This window comes from Gopherus flavomarginatus, chromosome 1 (genome assembly GCF_025201925.1).
Source record: "Gopherus flavomarginatus isolate rGopFla2 chromosome 1, rGopFla2.mat.asm, whole genome shotgun sequence".
In the NCBI taxonomy this organism is placed as follows: domain Eukaryota; kingdom Metazoa; phylum Chordata; order Testudines; family Testudinidae; genus Gopherus; species Gopherus flavomarginatus.
Genome location: NC_066617.1, coordinates 76046168 through 76071688, shown reverse-complemented (window position 1 = coordinate 76071688; position 25521 = coordinate 76046168). Strand labels below are relative to the sequence as shown.

General features: G+C 40.3%; 1 protein-coding gene across 1 annotated transcript in view; it reads right to left on the bottom strand.

Moving 5' to 3' along the window:
• Positions 1–321: 321 nt before the first annotated feature.
• Positions 322–25521, bottom strand: part of NAV3 (neuron navigator 3) — a 376671-nt gene continuing 351471 nt past the window's right edge. The window contains exons 28-39 of the mRNA XM_050935670.1: positions 22933–23086; positions 19242–19416; positions 16530–16627; positions 15387–15482; positions 14938–15106; positions 13933–14168; positions 10909–11063; positions 9776–9847; positions 9093–9289; positions 8217–8335; positions 5803–6006; positions 322–2947 (exon numbers count right to left, since the gene is read on the bottom strand). Coding sequence (XP_050791627.1) covers positions 2828–2947; positions 5803–6006; positions 8217–8335; positions 9093–9289; positions 9776–9847; positions 10909–11063; positions 13933–14168; positions 14938–15106; positions 15387–15482; positions 16530–16627; positions 19242–19416; positions 22933–23086 — 1795 coding nt within the window. The 3' untranslated portion in view covers positions 322–2827. The remainder of the gene's footprint in view (positions 2948–5802; positions 6007–8216; positions 8336–9092; positions 9290–9775; positions 9848–10908; positions 11064–13932; positions 14169–14937; positions 15107–15386; positions 15483–16529; positions 16628–19241; positions 19417–22932; positions 23087–25521) is intronic.

Genomic DNA, 25521 nt, shown 5'->3' with positions numbered 1-25521 from the left:
TAGGAACAATTTTACACAGATGAAACCAGTAGTGTTGCACTTGAATAAAACTGGTGGAGAATCAGACCCTTAGATTGTTCCTGAAGTACTTTATCACTCTGTTTTGGATTTGTGCCTGGAAGTTGTCATTCAAAAGCAGCAAAAGGATCACCAGAACTAGAGAGAATACATGCTTTCATTCTTATAAAGATTAGTTATGCAGTACAAATGGAAGGAAAATTACTTCCTTCCATTTGCCATTTTGTTTACATATTTTACCTTTCAAATACAACCCAATCATTCAGTATTCCTGATTGCAAAGACACCAGACCGCACTTTCAATAAATAATTCCACTTTAATGTCAAAGTAATAATTTAGACAGATACAGTGTGCACACCTGCAAAAAAATATATGCAAGCTGGTTTACAAGCTAGAGGAACAATAAACCAATAAAAATACATCATCCAGTTAAGTCCGATGACACCAAATACTTATTATTAGGGCTTTACAAAGACTACAAAACTTTTCAGATGATTTATTTCACTGTTTCTGTCTATTTACATGATATGTTACATCAAAAATGTACAAAATATAAAATGTATACAGACAAATGTTTCACAAACAATTTTTAAGTTGTAAACTAGGTGGACTCACTGAGATGTATTGCAGGAAGTTTTGTATATGGTAATATTGTGTGTGTTTGTGTCTAAAATGGCAGGAAGAGATTTGCAAATTTGTTCAGAACACATATATAAAAAAGAGCAGCTGGGTTTTTAGTCAGCTGTCAAATACATGTGCTGATGTTTTATAATAGAAACCGATCTAAGTTTTGGGGCTCCACATCAGTCTGACTACATTCTACATGCATAAAATCAATTAGAGTTTGTATTAGGGCAATAGCACCGTGTAGGGACCGCTAGATTCACTGATGCAGCTCAGTGCCATTGAAAACTGCATTGATTTCTTTGTCTTTGTTTTACAGCAAATGACCACAGGGTGGCCACAAAGAGTTAGTAGCACCAATTACACATCCTGAAGGTAACATCCATTTATGTGTACAGTACATATACACAATGCCATAGCCCTTGGATTATTTTTTTAAAATTATTTTATCTAGTTGTCTCTTGTGGCAATAGCATTTCCAATTATTCTGATCACTTTTTTAATGCAATCTGTTTGTAGCCTGCCATGACAGATGCACTTAAAATTTCATTTTTTGCCCCCAAAAATGTATCGGCTCAATATTCAAATTGAAACATGCTCACTCTAGAATTGCTAGCTCCTGCATAGTCATAACAACTGTAAATACAGGACAAACACACAAGGTTAAAAACAGCTTTTAAGGTTTGCATTCTGTATTTGTTTGCAACATTGAGGAAATCTCAGTAAGTGTAACATCTCAACACCAACAGGATAAAATACAATTTCTTGTTTGTTTGTTTTGATTTGTGCAAGGCTTTTTATATTTACAATACCCACCCAGTAGACTGTGCAAAACCAACCCACTTTTACAGTATAAACTCTTCCTCTTCCACAGTGGACATCACTGCTTCAGTGTTCTTTAATGCTATTTTTTTCATGTACAACAATATCAATCAAAACAACATGCTTAAAACTAGAAAAAGAAAAAAAATAAACAAATATTTGTGCTCATGCTGCATCAAGTGCATCCAGCTCTGCTGGATAAGAATTCGAAACATCCTTCAAAAACTCCATTCCACAGGACTGAATGGATCTGGGTCAGCTTTCTCAGCTTTTAGGTGATAGTGGAAGTGGGTTCTGGGTTTCTTGTATATTTATGAGGGAAGGCAGAGCAATCTATTCACAAGATAAAAATACTATATAGCAACTGTTCTTTCTCCTATCCATTTCTTAAAAAATCATGATATACAGATATGAGGCTACTGTGTTAACTGACGTTATTTCGGTAGTAAATGAAAACAAAACAGTGTAAATTACCAATGGTTTAGGAATTAAACGAACCGTAAAACTGTTCTAGAAATCTGTTTTAAGGCAGTGAAACAGCACCATAGGAAATGTTCCTTCTTCCACTGAAAAGGCTCAAACAAATGAAGCCCTAAAAAGCCTTTAGTCAGTGTTGGTTAATAATTGGTATAAAACTGTAAAGGAGTGGGTAGGTGGTTAAAAAAGACCTTTGTGGTAAAAACAATTTTATAAAATCGGTGACTTGTACACTAAAAACTTCATGGAGAGTGTCACTGTGACCATGGCAATTAAGAATTAAATTGGCACTTATCCAGCATATCACAGTAGTGTTTTCTGGTGATAGCACAATACTATTTGTGCTTATTGAGTTACTATCATCATCTTTGTTTCATTTTGGAATGGGTAGTAGTGTACGACAAACACTACTGTAGTCCTGTGACCAGCACCATGTGGCACAACAGAGGTTAGAAGAGGATCAGAAGACTGCATTGCTAATGCAGCACCTCAGAGAAAAGTAAAGGAAAAAACAAAACGTTTGTACTGTAAGCTTTTAGAGAGCGAGAGAGAGAGAGAGCGAGAAAGAGAGAGAGAGAGAGGAAAAACAAAAAAAAAGGTTCCAGTTTGGCTAACACATGTGCAATCTGCTTAGTTGCCCTCCATTTAGGGCCCTTTCCAGTTGTTTAATGGAGTCTTACTTGGCTCCACTGATATTGAAATGCCTTGAAATTAAACAAATTCAAGCTTTCCACTTCGATTTTAATTCCTGACTTTGCAGAGTTAAGCCTCCTGCCCACCTACAACACACTGCTCTTGTTCAGCGACCTCAGTGTGCTGCTTTAATCCTGGCAGTAGTTAGTGGCAATAGATTTTACTATAATCCTCTATCCAGGTTTGTCCCCTCTAGAGAGTTGATTCAAGAGAAGAATCCAAAATATCATCATGGTGGCTGGTGCTATCACTGTCACAGCTTTGTGCACTCGAGTAATTGGCTGCTTCTTGGAGCCTCATTAGCATATTCATCTGAAAAAGAAGGTAAAGACATATTTATGTAATCACTGTAGCATTTAATGCAGCAGGGGCTATGTCAAAAATTAATTAAACTACTCTGTTGTATGCAGTGTGCTGGTACCCAAAGGGAGAAAATGGGAAAATGATTTCAGAACGGGCAAAATAGCAGTGGCTCCTCCTGGCTGCCACCCCTTGCCCAGCCTTCAGTTCTTTAAATAAAAGCATGAGTGTAATAAGCCAAAGGGATATAATAACTCTGCAATTCAGTGCTGTGAATAGCTGCAGCTGCAACACAGACAGGCAAAGGAAACAGTATCACAGCTGGACATCTGGGCCCGTATTTGGAGACAGTCAAGCCTCCAATAATGTTTTGGCTGCTGTAGGCAGAATAAATTGGAAAAGCAATTGCAAACATGATCACATGAACGCACACCCTCTGAGAGAGAGAGTGTGTGTGGGGAGGTGGACTGTAGCCAGCTGCTACATACAAGAGCACCATCTGCTGCTCAAGAGCTGACCTCAGCAAAAGGAACAGTAACAGAAAACAGCAGACCATAGTCCTGAGGAAAGGGGAAGCATAACATAATTCATTTGGGTATTATTGGAGCCTGTAGCACATTTGATAAACCAGCAGAAGCCAATGCCTGCCCTAGAAAATTGCTCAGACTCTTGACGACAAACTCAGTATAATGACGATAATTTTATTCATAAAGCAGCACTCACGCCAAGGTCCTCAGAGCACTGAAAAACATTAGCCCAATTTTAAGACATTGCCACATTTTAGTTGAACAGTTCAGGTTCCTTGTAACAAAAAATATGCAATGAAAGGTAAGAAGAGGGAAAGTATTTTATTTGTGTGAACCCTTTTCAAGTTTGCTCAGGAATACTTGAATGTCTATACTTTGTGGCTACACCATTCACAGATAATTCTATAAGTTTTGAACATTGTACTGGAGATACCACGAAGCAGCTTTAAGCTCCAAATTCAATGTGTGTGTTATATACTCTATGTATGAGACAAATACTCATGTGTGTGCATGTGTGTTACAGTCTATTGTGATACAGCATGGCCAGAGGGCAGCAGGAGAGTGTTAGCAGGGAGCCTTATTCCCTGCAAGGGGAGGAAGGTTTGTTATAGATTAACTAGAGCACCTGAAGCCAATTAGAGCACCAGCAGTCAGTCATGTGATAAAAACCCCTGCTTCAGTCAGACAGTGTGGGAGTTGGAGCAGGAAGGTTTGGTTGGAGCAGAGAGCAGTTTGAAGGAGTTGGAGAAGAGAACAGTATTGAAGAGAGACAAAAGGAAAGTTTGGAGGAGTGCTGTGGTGGGCTGAGAAATCCAAAAGAAACCCTAGGTAAAGGGCACCTGGCTTGTGTAAAAGGAGGGCAAGAAGCCCTTTCACAAGTTGAAGGGCAGGAGAGGGAAGTAGCCCAGGGGAAGGAACCGCTAGTTCAAGTGGTTCACCACAAACCTCAGGGCCCCTGGGTTGGGACCTGGAGAAGAGGGCAGGCCCAGGTCCCTCCCTCTCCAATCCCCTCCTCAAGAACACTAGTGGGGTAATTAAAATACCGGTTCAGAGGCAAGCAATGGCGCCCTGAAACCTTCCCCAAAGAAGAGAAAGCGCGAGACCCAGCATAACAGTACCGGCAATTTGCCAGAGTATGTATGAGACAAATTCTGAAATGCCTTGTTATCTCATACAGGGTTAATGGACCTGATTCATCACCACTGAAATCAGTATCAACCCTCCCATTGGCTTCATGAATGCAGGTTCAAGCCTATATGCAATGAAGATGCCACACTTTTGCTACATGGGGGATGGGGGAGGGTCCAGAAAGCAAAGATTCATTATGGTGGGACACTACTTCTGCACTACAATCTTAGCCATTTCTACACACTGCTATGTGGAAGGGATAGCGAATGGGCTGGGAGCGTGGTGAGAAGATTCACTCGCAGTGCAACTCCTAAAGGATCAAAGGACCACTCCTATATTTGTCAGGTGAAAAACAGTGAGTCACATAGGCTGATTCCCTACATTATCTGGAGATTCATGGTCTGAGATGAACGCCCTGAGCACTTGTGGGGATTCAGGAGTAATCTCTTTAACACCAATGTAGTTCAGAGCATTTTCTCCAGAGAAGGTCCCTTTTCTTTGGGTTTTCTCCTTTTCTCAGAATACCACCCCCAGCGTAGCTGCAATGGGGTTCTCTATATTTACATTATGAATGATAACAAAGGCAGTCTACAGAGTGAGATTTATAAAATAATAGTACTGTAGTATGGCTGATATAATATACCTTTAGCACGGAACATAATAGTAAATCTAAACATCCATGGGCATATTTAAATAAAACAATGCATTACATGTGTTGTCTTGTAATGATTTTGACTTTTTTCCCTATATAGTAAGCAATGATGCAATAATAAGTTATTCTGAGATATTCCTATGAATGGGAAGAAGGATGTTCAATTCCCTGTTCTGCTACTGTGTGTGTGAGACCTTGGGTAAGTCACTTAATCTCAGTTCCCCTTCTGTAAAATGGAGGTAATATCTACCAACTATACAAGGTGTTTTGAGGGTCAATTGATTCATGCATGTGAAGTACTCAGCTAGTACAATGATGAGGGTCATGTAAGCACCTAGATGATGGGAAATACATACAATGAAATTACTGAGATTTTCAAATTGTAACATGAGGATGATGCTTTCTATTTGAATACATTCTCCTGCTTTTCTTCTTTTTTATATAAATTGTAATTAAATAAATTAAATATATAATGGACCAGCTAACTGGTATATTCTTTATGTTTCAAATTCTAGGTTGAAACACAGACTACAAAGGAAAGCAAAAAGCTTCATTCTTACCAAGGGATCTCCTTCGGTGTCACTTTGTGGAATGTGCTTGGATGTTGTTCCTTCTTGTGCAGATGCGTAACCCTCAAACCCAACGTCTTCTGGTCGTAACTGAAGTAATGATGGCCATTCATGCTGCACAGGTGCAGAGCTCCACGGGTAAGTATCTGCTACCCACTTTGAGGGATCCTCCCATGGCGCTCTTTTACCATACATCTAAATTATGGATATAATATATTTAGTTATTTAGACTGCGTGCTTTTCAATACATTACTATTTATAATACCAGACAAATGAAATCAAACGCATCTAAACAACTTTTGCAGCAGAGACTCAACTTTCAAAAGTGCTCAGCACCCACAGCGATGATCTGAAGCTCAGAAGAGCTCACTTCCAACAGGCACCTAAATGAAATGGCCGCGTATTCAACAGTGCTTCACACCTAACAACCCCTAATGAGAACAAAAAGAAATTGAGAACAGTAGAAGCTACAAGTTTTGATAAAATGTGAAGTGGAACTTTGGAAAAGGAGAGAGAAATATCACAAGAAGTTGTTTGCGAGGTAGTTGGAAAGTACAAACCGATTTTAAGTGACATTATTTTCATGCATCTTGCAAAGAATAGGAAATAGAAACTGAGATGTTCCATTTATAGAGGGCTTATAAAAGCTGTAGCAGAACAATAAGCAAGCCTCTTTAATCGTGAGTACCTTCAATAGGTGAAGAGAAGAAATTCACCTAGCTCCTTTTATCTCCAGCTTACTCAGAGAGTCCTATTTTCTCTGAGTGCCACAACGATCTTTTTTGGACTCAGATGTTCTTGGTCCTATTGCTTCTTATAAGAACATTTATTTTCTGTATAGGGTAGGCCAGGAAGTATAAAAAAAATAAAGCAAGTCTGTAGGACTTCTGTGTATTATTATGTTGTTGTTAAATAATTTAGAATGTCTAAGAACTGGGCTGGTTTGTGACAAACCAATAATTTCTTCTGGAGGCTGCCATCTTGTGCTCCAGAAATGAAGTTTTCATTTAAAAAAAGTCTGTAGACCTCGTGGTTGTGAAAATGAATTGAACTACTCCTGTTGATATCAAGTTTATTTTTGTTTTAACTAAGCAGTTTAATGAGGACAGTTTAAATGTTAGCTATTTCACTGCTTATTAATGTACTCAAGAAACAAAAGACATAACCATATTATGAAGATGACTCATTTGAATGTCTCAAGTGGGTGGGACTTGGCATGTGGGCGAAGCATGAGAGAATACCACTATTTTTTTTCCTTATTAGTTTCCCGCTGGTCTAAATAAGCCGCACTAATCTTGGTGTAACTGTGCCTATCAGTTATTTGGTACTCTATCTCAGTTAGTTCAAGCAGTTTTAGAAAACAGAGATGCTTCAATAATGGAAGATTCCAAACCTCACCCTATGAAGCAGAAATTTCACCAGTGTTGGCAGTATCACTAGATTAATTTTTGGCCAAAGTTACCTTTCCATACCATATTGTTCACAGTGTTTCTGTAGCCTTGTTGGTCCCAGGATATTAGAGAGACAAGGTAGGTGAGATAATATCTTTTATTGGACCAACTTCTGTTGGTGAGAGACACAAACTTTTGAGCTACACAGAGCTCGTCTTCAGAATTCTGAATTCCTCATTCTTTTCAGAGCATTCAAAGTTGTAGTGAACAAAAAGAGAACAAATGTAAAGGGGCCAAATAGAAAATGGAAAAAAATCAGGTAGAATGATTACTCCAAGGAAGTGGGGAATCGCTAGGACATAGAAAGAAAAGAGAAGCAAAAACGCCACAGACAAGATGGGAATAAGAGAGACATTAGAGCAGATGGAAACTCAGGAGCAGTAAGACAAAAGAGAGTCAGATTCTCATGTCCACCAGCCCTTGGTGCAAAGTGCCTTAAATTGGCTGAAGAAGCCCAATGGAAAATAACCATAGCATGGGGGAACTGTCTCCTGCAACAGTTGCAGTCCACGCCCTTGGTGTATGCAGAAAGATGGGTTACGTTGGGAAGAGTTGTGGGTGGGGTAGGAGGGGATGTGGTGGACATCTCTGCTATGCCTGTTCATCCACTAGTATAAAGCCCTTGAGGTCCTTCCCCTGTGAAGCCCTCACTTGCAATGGATGTGGTGACCCTGAAGTCCTCCTCTTCATTACATAGAAGTGAAGAGAAGAACAAGAGTGTATCCCTCTGTCACAGACAAGCACATCTCAAGAAAAGCCAAATCATGCATCAGGAAGTGCAGGACAAAAGGGGTCTGGCACTTACTTCTAGAATTCTATCCCCTTGTTTTGTCACTGTAGCATAACACATCATTCTGACACATTTCTGAAACGTATCCCAGAAAATGCTTACAAAAACAATACAAAACGATGCTTTTGCTTTTGAAGCAAGACACAGTGTTTTTACCTACATACCTGAAGTCCCTCTCTCACGGCCTCCAGAAGATATGGCACCAAAGAATAGTTCCAAAGGTCTGTGAACCACACTCTGGAGCCATCAACATCCATGGGGCAAGGGAGGAAAAGGCGAGGACCTGGGAAGAAAAGTTTTTTGTTAAATAACATGAACTGTGAGGGAAAGAAATCTCCAAAACATGTAAGGAAAGATGACTACCTTGGCAAACTTGAATACAGAGAATGTTTATCCAGCACTACAATTTGGCTAGTACTGAGTGTAGTTTTATGTTATTAAAAAATTAGAGTCCTTCTATCCCTTTTCTAAGGCCTGAACTATATTGGAACGTTTTAATGGCAACGTTAAAGGGATGTGATATTTTGCCAACATATCTATGCCATCATAAGCCTTACTGAAGACAAGGTTACACCAAGAGAAAAATGCTTATGCCATTATAATTTATTTCACTTTGGTGAATCCAAATTAGCTATATCATCACAAGCTCTTTTATTCCAGTGTAACTGTGTCTATATTAACTATACTACATTGATAAACAGCAAAGCTTTTAAGTGTAAACATGCTCTTAGTGTGGCGATCTTGGTACAAGTCGACGTTTCCAAGGCAAACACTGCATATGAAACTCTTTAGTCAGGTAGTAAGGATGGAAATCACAAGAGAACAGATTTCCTCATACCATTTCCATTACTTCCTTGTTTCAGTCAGGTTGGCAAGGCACGTTTCCCATGGTGATTTAATGTTTTCGGTATCAGCTTAAACACAAGATTTTACAAAGTCAATTCAATTTCTACAAACTTTATGTAAGGTTCAGGCTTTATCCTTATTTCACTCTGCTGGTTGAGAAAAGGCTAGCAGCACACTGCCTTGCAAAGACTCACCAATGGTCACATCTGAGGAGCTGTGCGTTTCTAAAAAGCTGTTGAGATGATGCCATGTCTTAGGGATCCAGTCAATAATCTTGATGAGGTCATTATTGCGCATGTTCCTTTCTATTTCTGTCTCAATCAGTTTCCTTCTGAGATACCTGCCCAGGAAACCTTTTACTGGTTCTGTGTGATTAGCACATAGCACCCACCTAATGTGAGAAGAGAAAACATCAGATAATCATACAGCGAATAAACAATGCCTTCCATCTTAAACACAGAAACGATGGCGTAGTGTTTAATGCTGGTTATCTACTAAAATAAAAGTCAATTCTAATAATAAATCATAAGGATCTATTTAGTCCATATTACAAGGGTGATCTCAGTGCCTGTGCTTCCTTAGCCAATGGTAATCCAGTATGTTATAAAGTGGGCATATTACTACAATCTGGAACACCCTGCTGCCACGGCGGGGGCGGGGGGGGGGTAGCAGGAATGTTATTCTGTCTGTTTTGCCAGGTAGAAAAGTGCCACACAGACAGGTGTCATTAAGGGAAAGGGGGAAGAGGCAAACAACTGTAGAGTCTGATTAAATTCAAGATGGGTGTTGGAGGGTAAGCTGGAATTAGAGGAAGAAAGGCTGAGAGGCCTGCACAGGGGAAAACAGACACATTTAAAGACAAGGACAGTGTATTTACCTGAAATTGTGATGCAGCTCTAGATTTGGTGATGAAGTAACCCCTTGGTTCATTGTTCCAATAATATAGGGACTAAAAAGAGAAAAGTAATACATTTAGTAGGAACCTCACTGCCACAGAATCCATCCAGGAGGTAGTTCAGAAAATATTCTTTATTTTTATCTTGCCCGGAGTCATCTTTGATAAAAGAAAGTGCAGATGCTGTTTAGTCTCAAATTCCAATGATTTCTGGCCCGACTTATTTTTAGTATATTTGTTCTTGCATTTTTTTTCCTTTTCATACTTACGTTTTACTAGTGGTCATAAGCACTAAAACTAAATAAAGCAAAAGAGTGCTCATATACCTCATTATCTGTGGCTGTTCAATGGTTTTACTTCTGGGAACCAGTGAATCTTAGGAGCACTGGGCCATAATACACAAATATTTTATGAAGGGAAGCCCCTACCACAGGCACTTTTATAGCAGAAATAGGCTGATTAATAGGCCGCTAGCAGTTTTCAAATACCTTAATTACTTTTTATTCTTTTTTGACCATGAAAGACAGCCAGTCAATCACATTCTCCTTTGGTACTATGTTTAAACAACTTTTCCAGTCTTCTACAGCCAGGTAAATTTTTGGCTCACAGTATAGCTGTTGGAAACAGGAAGTCTACCACAGAAACAGCAACTACTGTATAGCATACTACATGGGTCCATATTGTATCCAGGAAAACACCTTATGGATAACTACCATTATGCATCTGTTGTTACCCTCCCACAAGCTCTGGGATCTTCCCTTGGAACTAATATGCCTGTGTTCCATGACACAGATGTGTTCTACAGTGGCGGAAGGGATTAAGATCCTGATTCAGCAAAGAATTTAAGTACATGCTTAACTTTAAGCATACATTTAAATCTCACTAAAGTCAGAGGGTGTTAAAATATGCTTTAAGTGAAGAACATACAAGTGCTTGGCTGAATCGGGATGGAATTACTCACATATTTTAAGTTAAGCACATGCTTAAGTACTTTGCTGAATCGGGATATAAGAGATACAAGGGTTCCTTATAACATATTTCATCATATCACACTAATAAAGAGCTTGTAATTGTTTTAAGCACAGAAGGCAGGGAAATGAAGAGCTGCTACCTACCATGTATTATATTTACAATTGAGGAAACCATTGAAGATATCACTCAAAGAACCAATATGGTGGAGGTTATCAAGAATTATTACTACAGGGAGATCAGCATCACTGTTGTCAGCACTGCACTGCTCAGCCAGGTTAGCTAGGTATTGACGCAGATCCTTCAGCAAAAGAAAACAAATAGAACAGGAAAGTAAAATGCATTTAGTCACAGTAGGGAGAGATATTCAAAGGCACAAAGGGGAGTTAAGAAATTTCCCCCAATGCTTATGTCTCAGCTGAGTTCCCATAACCCCAAAGACTTGTTTCTCAGCCAAGGCAAAACTGAAGTTTCAGCTGTATATAGAGAAAATATATAGCTGACATGGTGCAGTGAAAACAAAAATGTGGGCAAGTCTCACTAAAGGTAAGGTAATAAAGTTTGTGTCCTGATATCCCGAGGATACATTTCTCAGCAATCCCGCAATAAAAGACTCTATATTCCATTACCAATAGGCTGAGCTATTTCGTTCACATAATAGTCCTGCACTTTTAGGAACATCAAATTAACTCAATTCAAACAAGAGATTGTTATCTTATCTAGTTCACTGCTCCCATTCCCTCAGATTTCTGCCCATCATCTTCATCCTCTCACAGACCACCTGTTCAACCCTTTGGGGCTGCTATGTCACATGCCACAATAAAGTGTATTGCTTACGTTTATTTCTCTCTGTCAGCTAGCTACCTGGGGAGTAATGGTGGATTTGGGGTTGGGGAAGAATGGTCTGTAATCATGACAATTTGTTTTCCTCTTGATGGTTTATTGTTTCTCAATCTCCTGGCTAGTCCAGCTTTTTAGCTGTCTCTTGTGTGCAGTCTACAGTATAGCACACAGCACAGCAATGAGAGAATGGCTCAGCCTGCATTTTCCAGGGATAGGGATTTTTCATTTCCCGCATGACTCAGAATTTGCCCCAGTGATTTCACAAGATTGGTACACAGTCTCTCAACAATCCTTGTTGTGAATCCCTGGCACTTTGGACAGAAATCTCATTTTCATTATACTGGATCAGTGATCACAAAATTGTATTTTTTTAAAGTAGAAACATGTTATTTGTTGCTTTGGGAAAGTTCTTGTTTGGTTGTATAAATATATTAGGCTTTTTCTGACCAGGTGCCTTGAGGGAAAATCACGAGTTTCTTCCTAGTTTAGCTCTGTAGCACCATCTGTATTGTTCAAGCACACATGACAAGGATTTATTTTTTCTTTCTTACAAACTGTAAGGCAGGGGTAGGCAACCTATGGCACGTGTGCCGAAGGCGGCACGTGAGCTGATTTTCAGTGGCACTCACACTGCCCAGGTCCTGGCCATGGGTCTGGGAGGTCTCTGCATTTTAATTTAATTTTAAATTAAGCTTCTTAAACATTTTAAAAACCTTATTTACTTTACATATAACAATAGTTTAGTTATGTATTATAGACTTAGAGAAAGAGACCTTCTAAAAACATTAAAATGTATTACTGGCATGCAAAACCTTAAATTAGAGTGAATAAATGAAGACTTGGCACACTACTTCGGAAGGGTTGCTGACTCCTGCTATAAGGTTTACTTGTCAAATAATCTTAACACAAAATAAAGAAAAAAATGAAAGAAAAATACACACATACACTTGCCAGTGAGCCAGCAAAGCAACATATTTGTGAATCACTCACATTATATATTCTACATATATAATTCTGATAAATTTGAGCACTTCTCTGTCAGAGTGAATGATATCACAAATCATTTGCATAAAGGGAATGAAAATAGATGTTTATGATGGAATATTTCTCTTATCCCCTCTATGCAGGGGCAGCTCTATGTACACCTCTACCTTGATATAACGTGACCAGATATAACATGAATTCGGATATAACGCAGTAAAGCAGTGCTCGGGGGGGGGGGCTGGGCTGCACACTCCGGTGGATCAAAGCAAGTGCGATATAATGCGGTTTCACCTATAACGCGATAAGATTTTTTGGCTCCCGAGGACAGAGTTATATCGAGGTAGAAGTGTATTTTGCTGCCCTAAGCACGGCAGTCAGGCAGCTTTCAGCGGCGTTCTTGCGGGAGGTTTGCTGGTAATGCAGATTCGGCGGCATGCCTGCACCTTCGGTATAATTGCTGCCGAAACCATGGGACTGGCAGACCTCCAGCAGGCATGCCACTGAAGACATCTTGACAGCTGCCCTCACGGAGACCGGCACGCCTTCCCCCGCGGCTTGCCACCTCAGGCACAAGCTTGGTGCACTGGTGCCTGGAGCTGCTCCTGCCTCTATGGTCTGTGTGGACTTTCTTCTCAATCTATGCTAACAGCGCTGCATGCTCATCACAAAACTTTTAGAAATAATATTGATTTTCTGATTTTTTTTTTGGTGTAGCAACCAATTTACACACCCTATTTAGAGTACCAGGTAGCTTGTGAGTTACTTGTTGGTAATTTGGTTATTCTGTGAATACATTGGCAATGTGAGGTATATAGTTAATTCAACCTGCATGTTGTCTGAAGCAGGGACTAAATACTGTATTATCAGCACCACTACTATAGAATTCAGAGGAAAACAGCAGCAACCAGAACCTATGTAGTGCTAAGCAACAAATTGAACCCAAGTGCTAATCCAATGCCCTGTGCACTAGATCACCCTTTCCACTCCCATCCAGTAATTTTGAGCTACCATTTTCACTATCAAAATGCAAGTCAGACTAGCACTATATTGTACAGCTAATGTCTTCAGAGAGAGAAGTTACTGGAACTCCGTGGACTAGAGTTAAAATGGCATTTTATTCTGCCTTTATCAGCCTGTGAAGTGGAAGTCCTACAAGTGCCCCAAAATTCAGTTCTTCTACACAATATCATGATGCACCACTCAGATTACAAAGAGCTGTGGCTGCATGTTTCAATCACTATAGGAAAATACAAAAACCAGGGAATTGTGTAAATTAGCAGGTCTAACTCTTGCTCATCACTACAAATCAGGCAACAAATTTGTCATTTTTAAGTGTAACTTACCTTGCTTGATTTGTGATCTACATTAAAAGTAGCAATTGCATCCTCAGTTTTTTTCCTGCCCAATTTAGTTATTATGTATTCAGCCAGTCTGTTGGCTAAATAGGTCTTTCCAGTGCCACTGGGTCCTGACAGGATGATTCTGTGATGCTCCATCAGTAAATTAAAGTACCGTTGGGTAATTGGCTTAGGAATTAGTGTATCAAACACAAAACTATCCAAACTGTTTTCTTCCACTCCTGGGAATAAAAGAAAAAAATAACTTGTCTCCATTCAAGGTGATATCTAAAATAAGCATAAATTCAGCATGGTGGCTGCTGACATCCATGCCATGCTGAGAGCAGGTAAATGCTCTTATCTTATAATCCTATCTTCTCCAGGGTTTGAATACCATTGGAATTGCACAGATACTTCCTAAGGGGCAAAAATATAAAACAGCAGCAGCACCACCACCATGAGTAGATTGGTGGGAGCAACAAAATCAAAGTAAATGTGAAGAGAAGGTTCTGTGAACCAGAGATGTGAGTTTCAAATGTTAAAGGCATTTAAGATAAAAAGGTCGAAGTGACAGCAACAAGGGTTACCAGCAGAAAGATATCACATCAAATGACGCAGTCCTTTTGAAGGCCCCAACATAGAAAAAACCCTGCGTCTCTGTGAAATGTTTGAAGTCCCTATTGTGAAGCAAGATGGCTTAGAAACAGTTCTGAATGGAATTCTTGAATTTTGTCCCTGGTCTCTATTAAAACCATTTGTCCTTTGCTGTGACTTTAAAGTCAGTGAGAGAAGAGAAATATTTTTTGCATTATTTAATATTTATACTTCTACAGCGCGTGAAGCCTGAATGTGCTAAATACTATACAACACATTCAAAGAACTTACCTAACAGATGACTTCCTGTGCTGGACACGTGGTGAGAAAAAGTCAGGTTTAAATGATAAATAGAGGGGTTGGGAGGGATATAATAAAGAAGAGAAAAATATCTGAAATACATAGTTGTGGTTTTACCTTTCAGGTTCACAGTGATGATGTTATTATCTCCAACCAGATATCCACAAGGCAGCAGTTCAGGCACTTCCAGGCTATGGGCTCTGATTAAATCCCCTATACAGTAGCTAGCAATACAATCGGAGCTTAAACCCAGGCTAGTAGCTGGATCCACTCGGAAGATATATTCCTAAAATTATACATACATGCAAGATATAAAAGTATGCATGGTCATCTCACGTGAGACAAGTTATTAAAACACATACTTTAGTGTAGGTGGAGTCCCATTTAAAGAAGATTCAGATCTATGCATTACAGAGAAGCATATGTAAACTTAAAAAAGAGCAAAAGCATTAATTTAGGCTATATGAAAAAATGAATTAGGTAAGTCAAAACTAACCAAGTAGGGAGAATTTATGGGAGACAAAGAATATGGAATTAACTGATAAACCAACTTTTAAATGCCTCACCTTAAAGAGACGTCTAATTACTCCATCTAAAACGTCCCATTTGGTTTTCCCACTAACCCCAATGGATCCTATCAAATATGCCTGTGTCTTTTGATCCTATAAAGAGAAAGAGAGAGAATTCACAAACCGGACTAAAATTGGAGGAAATCAGTTTGCCACATGCATTTAAAGTTCTCTAAGTTACAATGTTACAACTTAGTAATTAACACATACAAATAGGTATAAGTAATGTTAAGGTGGACACTTCAGTCTTACATCATGCCATTGTCCACCTATTATTTTAATTATATTGTTTATATATGAAGAAATAAAGTACATTGTATAGATCACACAGCTCTAAGGTTTCTCCTGTATTTAGGGTTACACGCATGAGTTAAACATCAGTGGCTGGCATTTGCTTCATGGGGTAGTACAAAGCTGCCTTATCGCAGGGCAGGATCTGGGCCTAGCAGTACAAAAATATTGAATTGTGACCAAGTAAGCTCCTATCCCTTCACACTGAGTCACTTAACTTCAAAGTAGTCATACTGATTTCTTTTGTTTAAGAAATCTACGGTTGAAACTATATTATAAATTTTTGACTTTGAGCTAATATTTTTAGCTTAGTTGTTTGGGACCTGTGCAAAAGTGATGAAGACTTGTGGTGGCACCTGAGCGATAAAAATAAAGTAAGACTCACTGTATACAAATACAGGTTACACTATATTAGAAAGATTTTTGGAACATAAAACATCAGATCATGAGGATATGATTCAAAATTGATTAATTCGGACATCTCAATTTTGTTCATGTGAGGAACATACTTGCAGCTTGCCAAGGGCTATACTTAAATTACAGCGACCACCCCTTTTAACAGAAGCCCATCTGAAGAGACTACAGGTCCCAGTATGGAATACTCCAACTTAAACTTAGTCTGTCTGAGCCTTCATAAAAGCAGCAATGGGCCATAATGCAGAAGATTGTAGGGACTGCATTTGACAATGCCTGGATTAGATAAAAATATAAGAAGAAAGGATAAAAGAAAAAGGGTGTATGTTGAATGTTTGACTTTCAGTCCCTGACTGAAAATAATGCAAATAGCTCAACTATAATGGTGATATTTACTATATCTGTGATTCTAGGACTTCAGGAAAATGAATGTACCTTGGATCGACCATAGCCCTTACTTATGGTGACTATAATTTTAACACTGTGGCCTTCTTTGGGGAGGGCTCCGTCTGTGACATCATCCAGTAAAATATCTACAACACAAGAAGCAAACATATATTATAGACTGTGATTAATCTAAGAAGAGATATAAGCTTTATTTTACTCATTTTAATGTTTGTTGCAAGGTCTTTTAGTAAGAAAGGCTGCTATAACAACAATATGCAGTATGGTCACTTTAATTGCTGTTAGAAATGAAAAAGTAATGATTTGTCAGCTGATGAAGGCAATCATTCCTAATAAGCTTTGGTTGTGTGTATCCCGAGTTGAGGCCCTATACATTCCGTTAGCTACAATACATTTTTTTTCTTTGCTTTTCTTACTGGAGTGTGTTCAAAACTACCATGGATTCATTTGATAACCTAGTTTAAACCTCATATTATGTAGAAACATAACCTTTGGATAGCCACCTTTCCCTTTAAAATGCTGTCAGCTGAAAAATAGCAAATCCTGAAGCCAAAACTCTTGTTGCTATAAGCCCATTGGGTTTTACCTTCCCTTCCCAACAGACTTTACCTTATACCGATGAAGCATAGTTACATGGAAGAGTCCATCTTTCCTCATGAATGCAGCTTCTAGAGCTGCATTCCCTTACTGTTCTTTTCATATCATCAACTTCCTTGATCTGAAGGAAGAGGAATTTGCCCAGGAAACTGCTTTGTATTCAGTCTGGACTCACTCAGTGTCCAGCCACTTCTCTGATGATAGGGTTGTAATGCAGGACTTAACAGAGGTCTTGGAGGTAGAGAGAATCTCCATCTTCCCCTAGTCATCTGTTTCCTGACCTACCTCTTCACCAGCTCCTTCAACAGAGCTCCTGTTAGGTGCTGAGGCCATAATATTCCTGCAAGGAACCCAAACTGCCCTTTCCCCACAATATTTTTTTTAGCATAGCATGAAGGCTTCCACTCCTGGGGGCTTTTCACTAACTATCTGAATAATTCAAAATCTCCATTCTTCCCCATTCTAGCTTGCATTGCCAATGGAGCAGACTCCAGTCAGGGCTTCATCAGCATCAGGTGTTGCAGCCCTCAAGCATGCTTAACTGGACCATAGCTCCAGAGCCTCTGGTTAATAACCTCTTGGTCTCTACAAAAGTACCAGAAGATTCGATGGTGGAAACTTCCCACACTTGCAAGCTTCCTGCTGCCATAGCAAAATGATATGCAGTGTTTAGATTGGAATGGGTACACGTTTGAATGGGATCTTCCTCCCCTCCGTGTGCCTCAGACTGGTTAGTTCTTATAATCAGAAGTAATCAGATTGCATACTAGAAGAGCATGCATAAATAGCACACACAGAATTATACACAGTCTATAGTATTTTTTTGCTGTATCTGACTTAATAGAACTCTAGATTTAGTCAGAAACAAGAGATCTGGAGCTGCAATTTCAGGATCTATTCATGAAAAAATGTCTAAGTTTAGTACTATTGAATGGACCACTGCTCTGGTATTGGGGGCTTCCTTTCATAGAGTAAGGGTGGGGGGGAAAGCACAATAAGACTTTTCCTTCCTGGTACTGAATGAATGTGTTTGCAGTAGAAGAAATACTTCATGCCATGTCCAGGGACAACACAGCCTCATCTATTCAGTGAGTTAATTCAAGCAATAAAATGGCTGGCGTGTAAAGAAAAACATGCTGATTTTCATATAAAATATAAAATTAAACCAGAAGAGAGGCTCAAATACCCATGTAATCAATGACTGGCAAGATACTAGGACTGACTGCCAACTCAAATTATTGTCAGGCAGTTTGGCACATCCCCAGCTGTACTATTGCCCAGACTCTTTCTATAATTATTAGCCACACTGTCATTGCTTCCAGAGATTGCATTATATTTCCTACAGATTTGCATTACTGATAGTCTCTCTGCTTCTGCTATGCTCATTGTTTTAACAGTTGAGACAGTACTCCTGTTTCTTGGCCACTGTATGCAATGAGTGCAGAAAGAGTACAGTGGGGAGATTGGGATTATCTATTCTCAGACACTACAGTATTGTATAATGTGTGAATGTTCAGAACTTAAATCCTGGTTGCTTTTCTACATGGGGATTCCCACAGAAGTCAATAAGAGGATTTAGTGAGCAGAGCAGGATTGGACTGATCTGGTAAATCGACTGATCTGGACCCGACTGTATGCGGAAAGAAAAAAGGTCATCCCAACCTAGACTACAAATCTACATTCTACAACAAATTACTCAAATCTAACTCTAAACAGGGTCCACTTTCCTTCCTGATTGCAGAAATGGTGCATCTTTAAGGAATCCGTAGGAAATAAACAATACAATATCTGTAGATAAAAGGGAAAGTTTTAGCAACTACTCTCACATCTGTCCCACAAAGATGCACATTTCAGCAGTTCTTTGGCACCTGTTCTACAATGGTGCCCTTCTTATCAAATATCAACCTGTAGCATACAAAAATCAAAGAAAAACATTGATAGGAGCTAGGAACACACTGTGTGGAGGATAAATAATCTGATATTACTATTCTCTGACTTCTAAAGCCAAATTTTCAAATGAGATCACCAAAACTATTTGTGATGTCCATGTGCAAACATCCAGTAGCACATGCAAATCTGAGGTTTATGTGTACAAATTAATGCATGTGTAGTTTCAGAAGGAACATTTGAAATATGGACCTTCACCTGACGTAACAGAGTCTGTGATATTCAAGTTGTTCAGAGAAAGCCCTAATGATTGCCGTGATGAAGAGGAGGATGTGCTGCTTGAAGACTCAGAAGATGGTCGAGCCGGCTTCCCAGTATTTCCGGTCTCTGCCTTTAAGCGATCATTTTCAGCTTTCAGAATCTCAATTTCATTCTAAAACAAAAAGAAATCAGTATAGAAACATGGGAGATTTTTGTCTCTGAAAACCATTGAGCACTGGGTGGTTGTTCAGGCAGCTTGCTGCTCACCAGCACGAGCTAACTGTTTTAGCATCTCTGTCGCAGCATGTAACAATACATCAACAATACAATACAATAAGTGGAAACTGGATTCCCTTCAGTGCTGAAATGGGAGGGGGGACTGCTAAAAGTTCCTTTTACTCTTGCATCAGTATCACCACTGATCAACACAATGTTCAAGTCCTTGTGTTTAGTACAGATCTAACCTATTGCACTTGGAATTTTCACTTCAGAAAGCCATTTTTCTTGGTCAAATATCTTATGTAATAGTTATTTCCTTTAAGTGGTTACTAAAATCTCAGTTAGATAATGCTGCTAAAGTCACAGCAGACTACCATTGCCGCTAGAAGTACATTGAATCAATGACATCACCAAGGAGATATGAAATGAAAACCAAACAATAAAAATAAGATAGTTTAACTGTTTCATAACCCTTGTTGACATCAGACAGTTTTTGATCATCCCAACATGGTCTCGCTCACATAAGAGCCAAAAAACCCCTTTTGATGAAAACATATAGTGACAGATGAATCAGAACAGTCAGGATTTTTTTGTTAGCTAAATCCTCTGTGGTGCCGAGAGATTATTGAGTTTACAATAATCAAATGAAAACTTAGCCTGAGCACGGCCTGGTACCAGCTAAATCTAGCTTTTAGATGCTTCATGAAACACAGAACAAAGCAACTGCTTATTCTTGGAGATGGCATTGCACATCAGATTTAATTCCATATTCACTCACACTCTTCTAAGAGTCTGAAACTTTCATAAAGGCTCTTCAACCACATTTTAAGAGTTAAAAAAATAAAGGATAGCATCCCCTTCCCCTCCCCGCACGAAAGAAACCAAACAAGCAAAGAATAGTGGGAAGTAAAGAGAAGGGGTCAAATATGTAAAAAATGCCAGCAGGTAATAAAGGCACCTGGGTTCAAACCTGGAATAGGGCTCGTGAAATGAGTCATGTGACATCAAACCCTTCCCCACCATATATAAAATTATAAACTACACCAGTTTGCCCAGCTGAGGCACATTAGAACTGAAGGGCAATGAGAAATCTGTGTTGGGAAGGTTTTAGGGTGCTTTGAGTATGTACAGTATAGTGCTAAAGAACTTATTTTCCCCTCCACTCGCAGAAACACTATGTGGGCTGGAGAGCCCAGGAAGGTTTTCCTTTTAAGAATGCTCTAGGAAAGAGAAACAGGGCAACAACAGTGATAGCCAGGAGCATCAGGGGGCTGGGAACTAGCCATGCACTGTCCCAACCCTGTAGAGTCATGTGGCCACAGCAAACCATTCTGTCCATCCTAGGAGCACACCTGGGCTGGACCCTTCTCAGAATTTCCCTGCTATTTCAGGTTCCAGACTCTATGAGCTCATTTTTGCACTTGGGAGACTGAATGTTCAGATGAGGGTGTAGGAATGGGAAGGTGCAGCTAAGACTGAACATAGGTAGGGCCGAAATCAGCAGGGCTCTGTGGTGAAGATTGAAACTGCTGCTAGGAGCTCCAGAGATGGATCCTGTAATGGTGGGAGCAGCCAGCATGCCTCCAACCCTCCAGGACTCTTCCAATGAATGCAGTATGATTTTCTGGATTTCCCCTTTCTTCACAGAATAAGGTCTCATGCAGATGGAAGGGAAGTTTGTCAGCAGGCAAAGGTTGAGAAGATGCAGGCTGAGAAGCTGGGTTGAGAGAGGACATGAGAGGGGCTTCATGGGTAATAATTAAGCAAGAATTTTAGTGAGCTAGTAAAAACAAATTGGTTGGGTTTGTGGAGAAGATTTGGGTCAGGAACTAATGAGTCCAGCAGAGGGGCTAGTCCCCTCCACACAGAATTAGCAAGCTGTGTAACAATCAGCTTCCCAATCTCTCTGCTTGTCTGTCATATCTCTTCTTCCCACCCAAGCCTTTTCAGATTGTAAAAGCCTTAGGGAAGTGATTATGTCTTCCTATGTATCTGTGTAAGCAGAGTCAGGATAAGCTCTACCCTGACATCTGGTGGAAAGAATGTCAGAGAGTGTATTTGCATAGGCACGCCTACCCTATCCCAGACTGCTGAGCTGTGGGACTGCTTGGTGACAAATGACTCACTCTCAGTTGGGTGGTACTTGCTAGACAAGGGACATGGGTTCCAAAACCCCAGTGAATTGAGAGAGGCTGGGGACAGGTATCTGTACCTGGTGGTGCAGTCTCCTTGTGGAGCCAGAAGCACCAGTTGCACCCCCTCCTCTCTTCACTGTGGAATGTCAGAGTTGATTTTTTTTTATTCCCTCAAGAATCTAAATACAGGTTACTGAACTGAATTCACTTTGAGCTAATGGTGTACTAGCACTGGGGCTCCCCCACTAAGAGCTGAGATCACTAAGAGTTGAAATCACTAAAGAGCTGAAATAACTGAGCTGAGAGCACTGAGTACTGTGCTAACTAGTGGGGGAGCCTGAAGATATACTGTGGAACAGAGCAGCTGGTGGAGTGGAGCAGTTGCGGGGACGGCTGGAGCGGATCACGGGACCGCTGGTGGCAGCAGCGCGGCTGGCAGAGCGGAGTACCTGTGGGACGGGTGGAGCGGCCCACAGAGCGAGCGGAGCCGAGCAGTTTGCAGAGCAGCTCATGGAGCAGAGCAGCTGGTGGAGCGGAGCAGTTTCTGAGGATGGCTGGAGGAGCAGAGTGGAGCGGCTGGTAAAGCAGAGCAGTTCGTGGAGAAGGCAGAAGCAGAACCCACGGAGAGGCAGGGCAGTTGGCCCCGGACCACGTAAGGTGCCCCTTTCTACCCAGGCTGGGGGGAGGGACCTCTACAGATAAACTCTCGAACTCTGGGGTGGCATTGACCAGAGACTTTTGGGTTGTTGGACTTTGGGGTGATTGGACTTAAAACCCTAAGAGGAAAAAGGACAGTGCCAAACGTACTTGGAGGTGGGTTTTTTTGTTTATGGTTTGTATTATAACCCTGTTTGTGGTGTTTCTCCAGTGGGATGCCACATTGATTCCTTCCTTTATTAAAAGGATTTTGCTACACTCAGACTCCGTGCTTGCGAGAGGGGAAGTATTGCCTCCTAGAGGCGCCCAGGGGGGTGTGGTATATGAGTGTCCCAGGTCACTGGGTGGGGGCTCGAGCCGGTTATGCATTGTGTTACTGAAACGGAACCCCTGGATACTGAACCCGGCCCTTGTTGCTGCCAACTCAGAGGGGCAGAAGGGTTACATCTGCAACACACATTTTGATTGCTAGTGTAATATAAATGATATGAATTAATATTATCATTATAATATATATCTAGAGTCATCAAGCCTGTCTCTAGGAAGTGCTATCAATCTCTCATGTTCCTGTGTAAATTTTTTTAAATAAACAACATAAAATAAAGGGAAGGAGTTAAAAACCAAACAAGAATGCTTTACGTGAGCACTACTCTACTTACTTATGCCACTGCACTGACCTGCATGCGGTTCATGGCTTCACGAATCTGATCAAGATGGTGTGCTGAGCTGAGGGCCTCGAGACGAATGTCTGTTAACTTTAGCTCTTTTTCCCTCAACTCACTCTTTAGCTGTAGAATAATTTCAGCCTCTGCCTCTGTGCACTCACATATCCTAAAGAGGAGAAGGAAAATAGGCGGGAGATTAAAGCAAGCTTTTCTCCTGTGAGCAGTGTTATTATTCCATATCACAGAACAGAAAATGGTTGCTCCTGGTAAAACCTAAGAATGGAGAGAGAATTTTATGAAAGCAATATGAAGAGGTTCAAACTGCAAAATAATAATAAAGAAAAAAAAGTAAAAATATCCAGATGAAATGATCATTTCTTTTTTATCCTCCAAATTTATTTAGTTTCCTGTGGTGGAAAAAAAACAGATGCAAACAACTGAATATGTACAAAAAAATAGAATTTTTTTTACATGCTTGTTTTTTTCAAATGTGGAATGGCTGTATCCTCAAATAGCTTGAACTATATTTCTGAGCCGTGTTACTTTTTCTGTGCAAAGGGTACAAATTCCCCAGGTATCGGTGATCAAAATGGAACTATGGTGGTCAAATTAAACTATTGTTACATACTAGTTATTAGACACCAATAGTGTGCTTTGTGCTGTGCAATACACAAAAATACAGCTCCTACCCTTATGATCTAAAAGACAGTTCCTGCAGGGGCTGTCATATTTACCTATAGTCACCCCATTATAATATCTGGTTTCTCAAATACTGCAGTTATTTACTTATACATATAATAGGGTAAATATGTAACTGGCTAAATGTTGATTTTTACAATGGAGATCATTGTGTCATGTGGTTACAGAGACAGAAGCATTTCACTTGACTTTGTCTCATGAAGCCCAGTAGTTACCTGATTCTCATTCTACAATGGTACAATTTGCCTCACCTGTAACATAGAACACCATGTCCCAGAACCCACTTGCTATCTTAATTAAATCCATTCCATAACATAAAGCTGCCAGAATATGGAACAAGAAGTTTCTGCCACACTTCAGCACCAGTCAACGCTTGCAGTCAATTTACTCTGATGTTATTTTGGTTTTATTACTTCTTCTAAATAGTTAATGTTCATAAAATACTTTAAAGATGGAAAGCACTACATAATCAGTATTATTATTGCTACTAGTATGCAAACATGAAACAGAGGTCAGCTCTTAATTGCCAGAATGCATGCAAATGCATTTTGGGAAAGAAAATGACACACACTTCAGTTTAGCACTTGGATATGCAATTCCATGCCTCACACTCCTTTTTACCGGGATCTATGCTTGTATATCACATGACCATTTTGCCTTTTCTTTGGTGCCCAGATTAGAGATGACCTGCATATACACACATTAGACAGACAGAAGTAAGCGGAGGAAAGAAAAGGCAATGGTTTAGAACATGAGACTCAGGTCAGAAAAATTAAAAAGAAACCTCTGCAAAGGAAAAAAGATGTAGTTCATGGCATATAAAAACATTACATGGCAAACTAAAGAAGGGAAAATGTTAGACTTTAGCCTGACTATATCAACAACATGTACAAGTATTTTATATATGAGAAAAAGAGATAAAGATTCATATTACAATATAGCAGGCCATCCCCCTTCACTCAACCACTGCAGCCACCGTCACCACTGAACTGATGAGGGCTTGTGCACGTGTGGGAATACCGAAAGCGAAATGACTGACCAGAAGGCTGACTTTACTTCAAAGCTAATGGGGGAACTGTGCAACCTCTTGAAAATCAAGGCCTTGCAAACTTTGGTCTGCCACCCCTGGACAGATGGGCTGTTGGAGCGCTTCAGTAAGACACTGAAAGAGATGCTTAGGAAATTTGTGACCTTGGATCACCATCACTGGGATCAGTAACTCCCACATTCCTTTCTGCCATCCATGAAGTGCCACAGGCACTGACAGGGTTCTCACCATTCAAACTACAATATGGGAGAAAGCCATGCAGGATCCTAGACCACCATCGTGAAAAAGCCAACTGAGGGCTTTTGCTAAAGAAAACCTGCTGAAATCCCAACAGAACCAGAAACAGGCCTGCAACCAAAGGGCCAGGATGTGAGAATTTGGGCCCAGGGATAGGGTATTATTGTTGCTGTTGACCTCAAATTCAAAGCGACTGACCAAGTGGCAGGATCCATTTGAGGTGGAAGGAAGGGTGTAAGGGACCAGGGTGTAGGCGGTCACAGCTGGGCTGACGTCTGCCCGCCAGGGACAGAAGTTGCCAGGCCAGAGATAGAGGAATCTCAAGGCCAAGCTCTGTAAACAAGAATCAGGGTTGAAGTCAGGCTGGACTGAGAGACTGGAGCTCAGAGGCAATCCCAGGTTAGGATCATGAGGTAGTAGTCAGGGACAAAATCAGGCTGGAGTCAGAGACTAGAGATCAGGGGACAAGGCAAAGTCTGGCAAAGTAACAGACCAAGATCTGTGTGGTGGCCAGACAACTTCCTGGGACAGCCCCTGGGGTTAAGTAGGGGCACTTGTCCAATCAGAGGGCCACAGGGTACAGTCACTCTGGGTTTTGTGACTGGTACTTTCTGCGG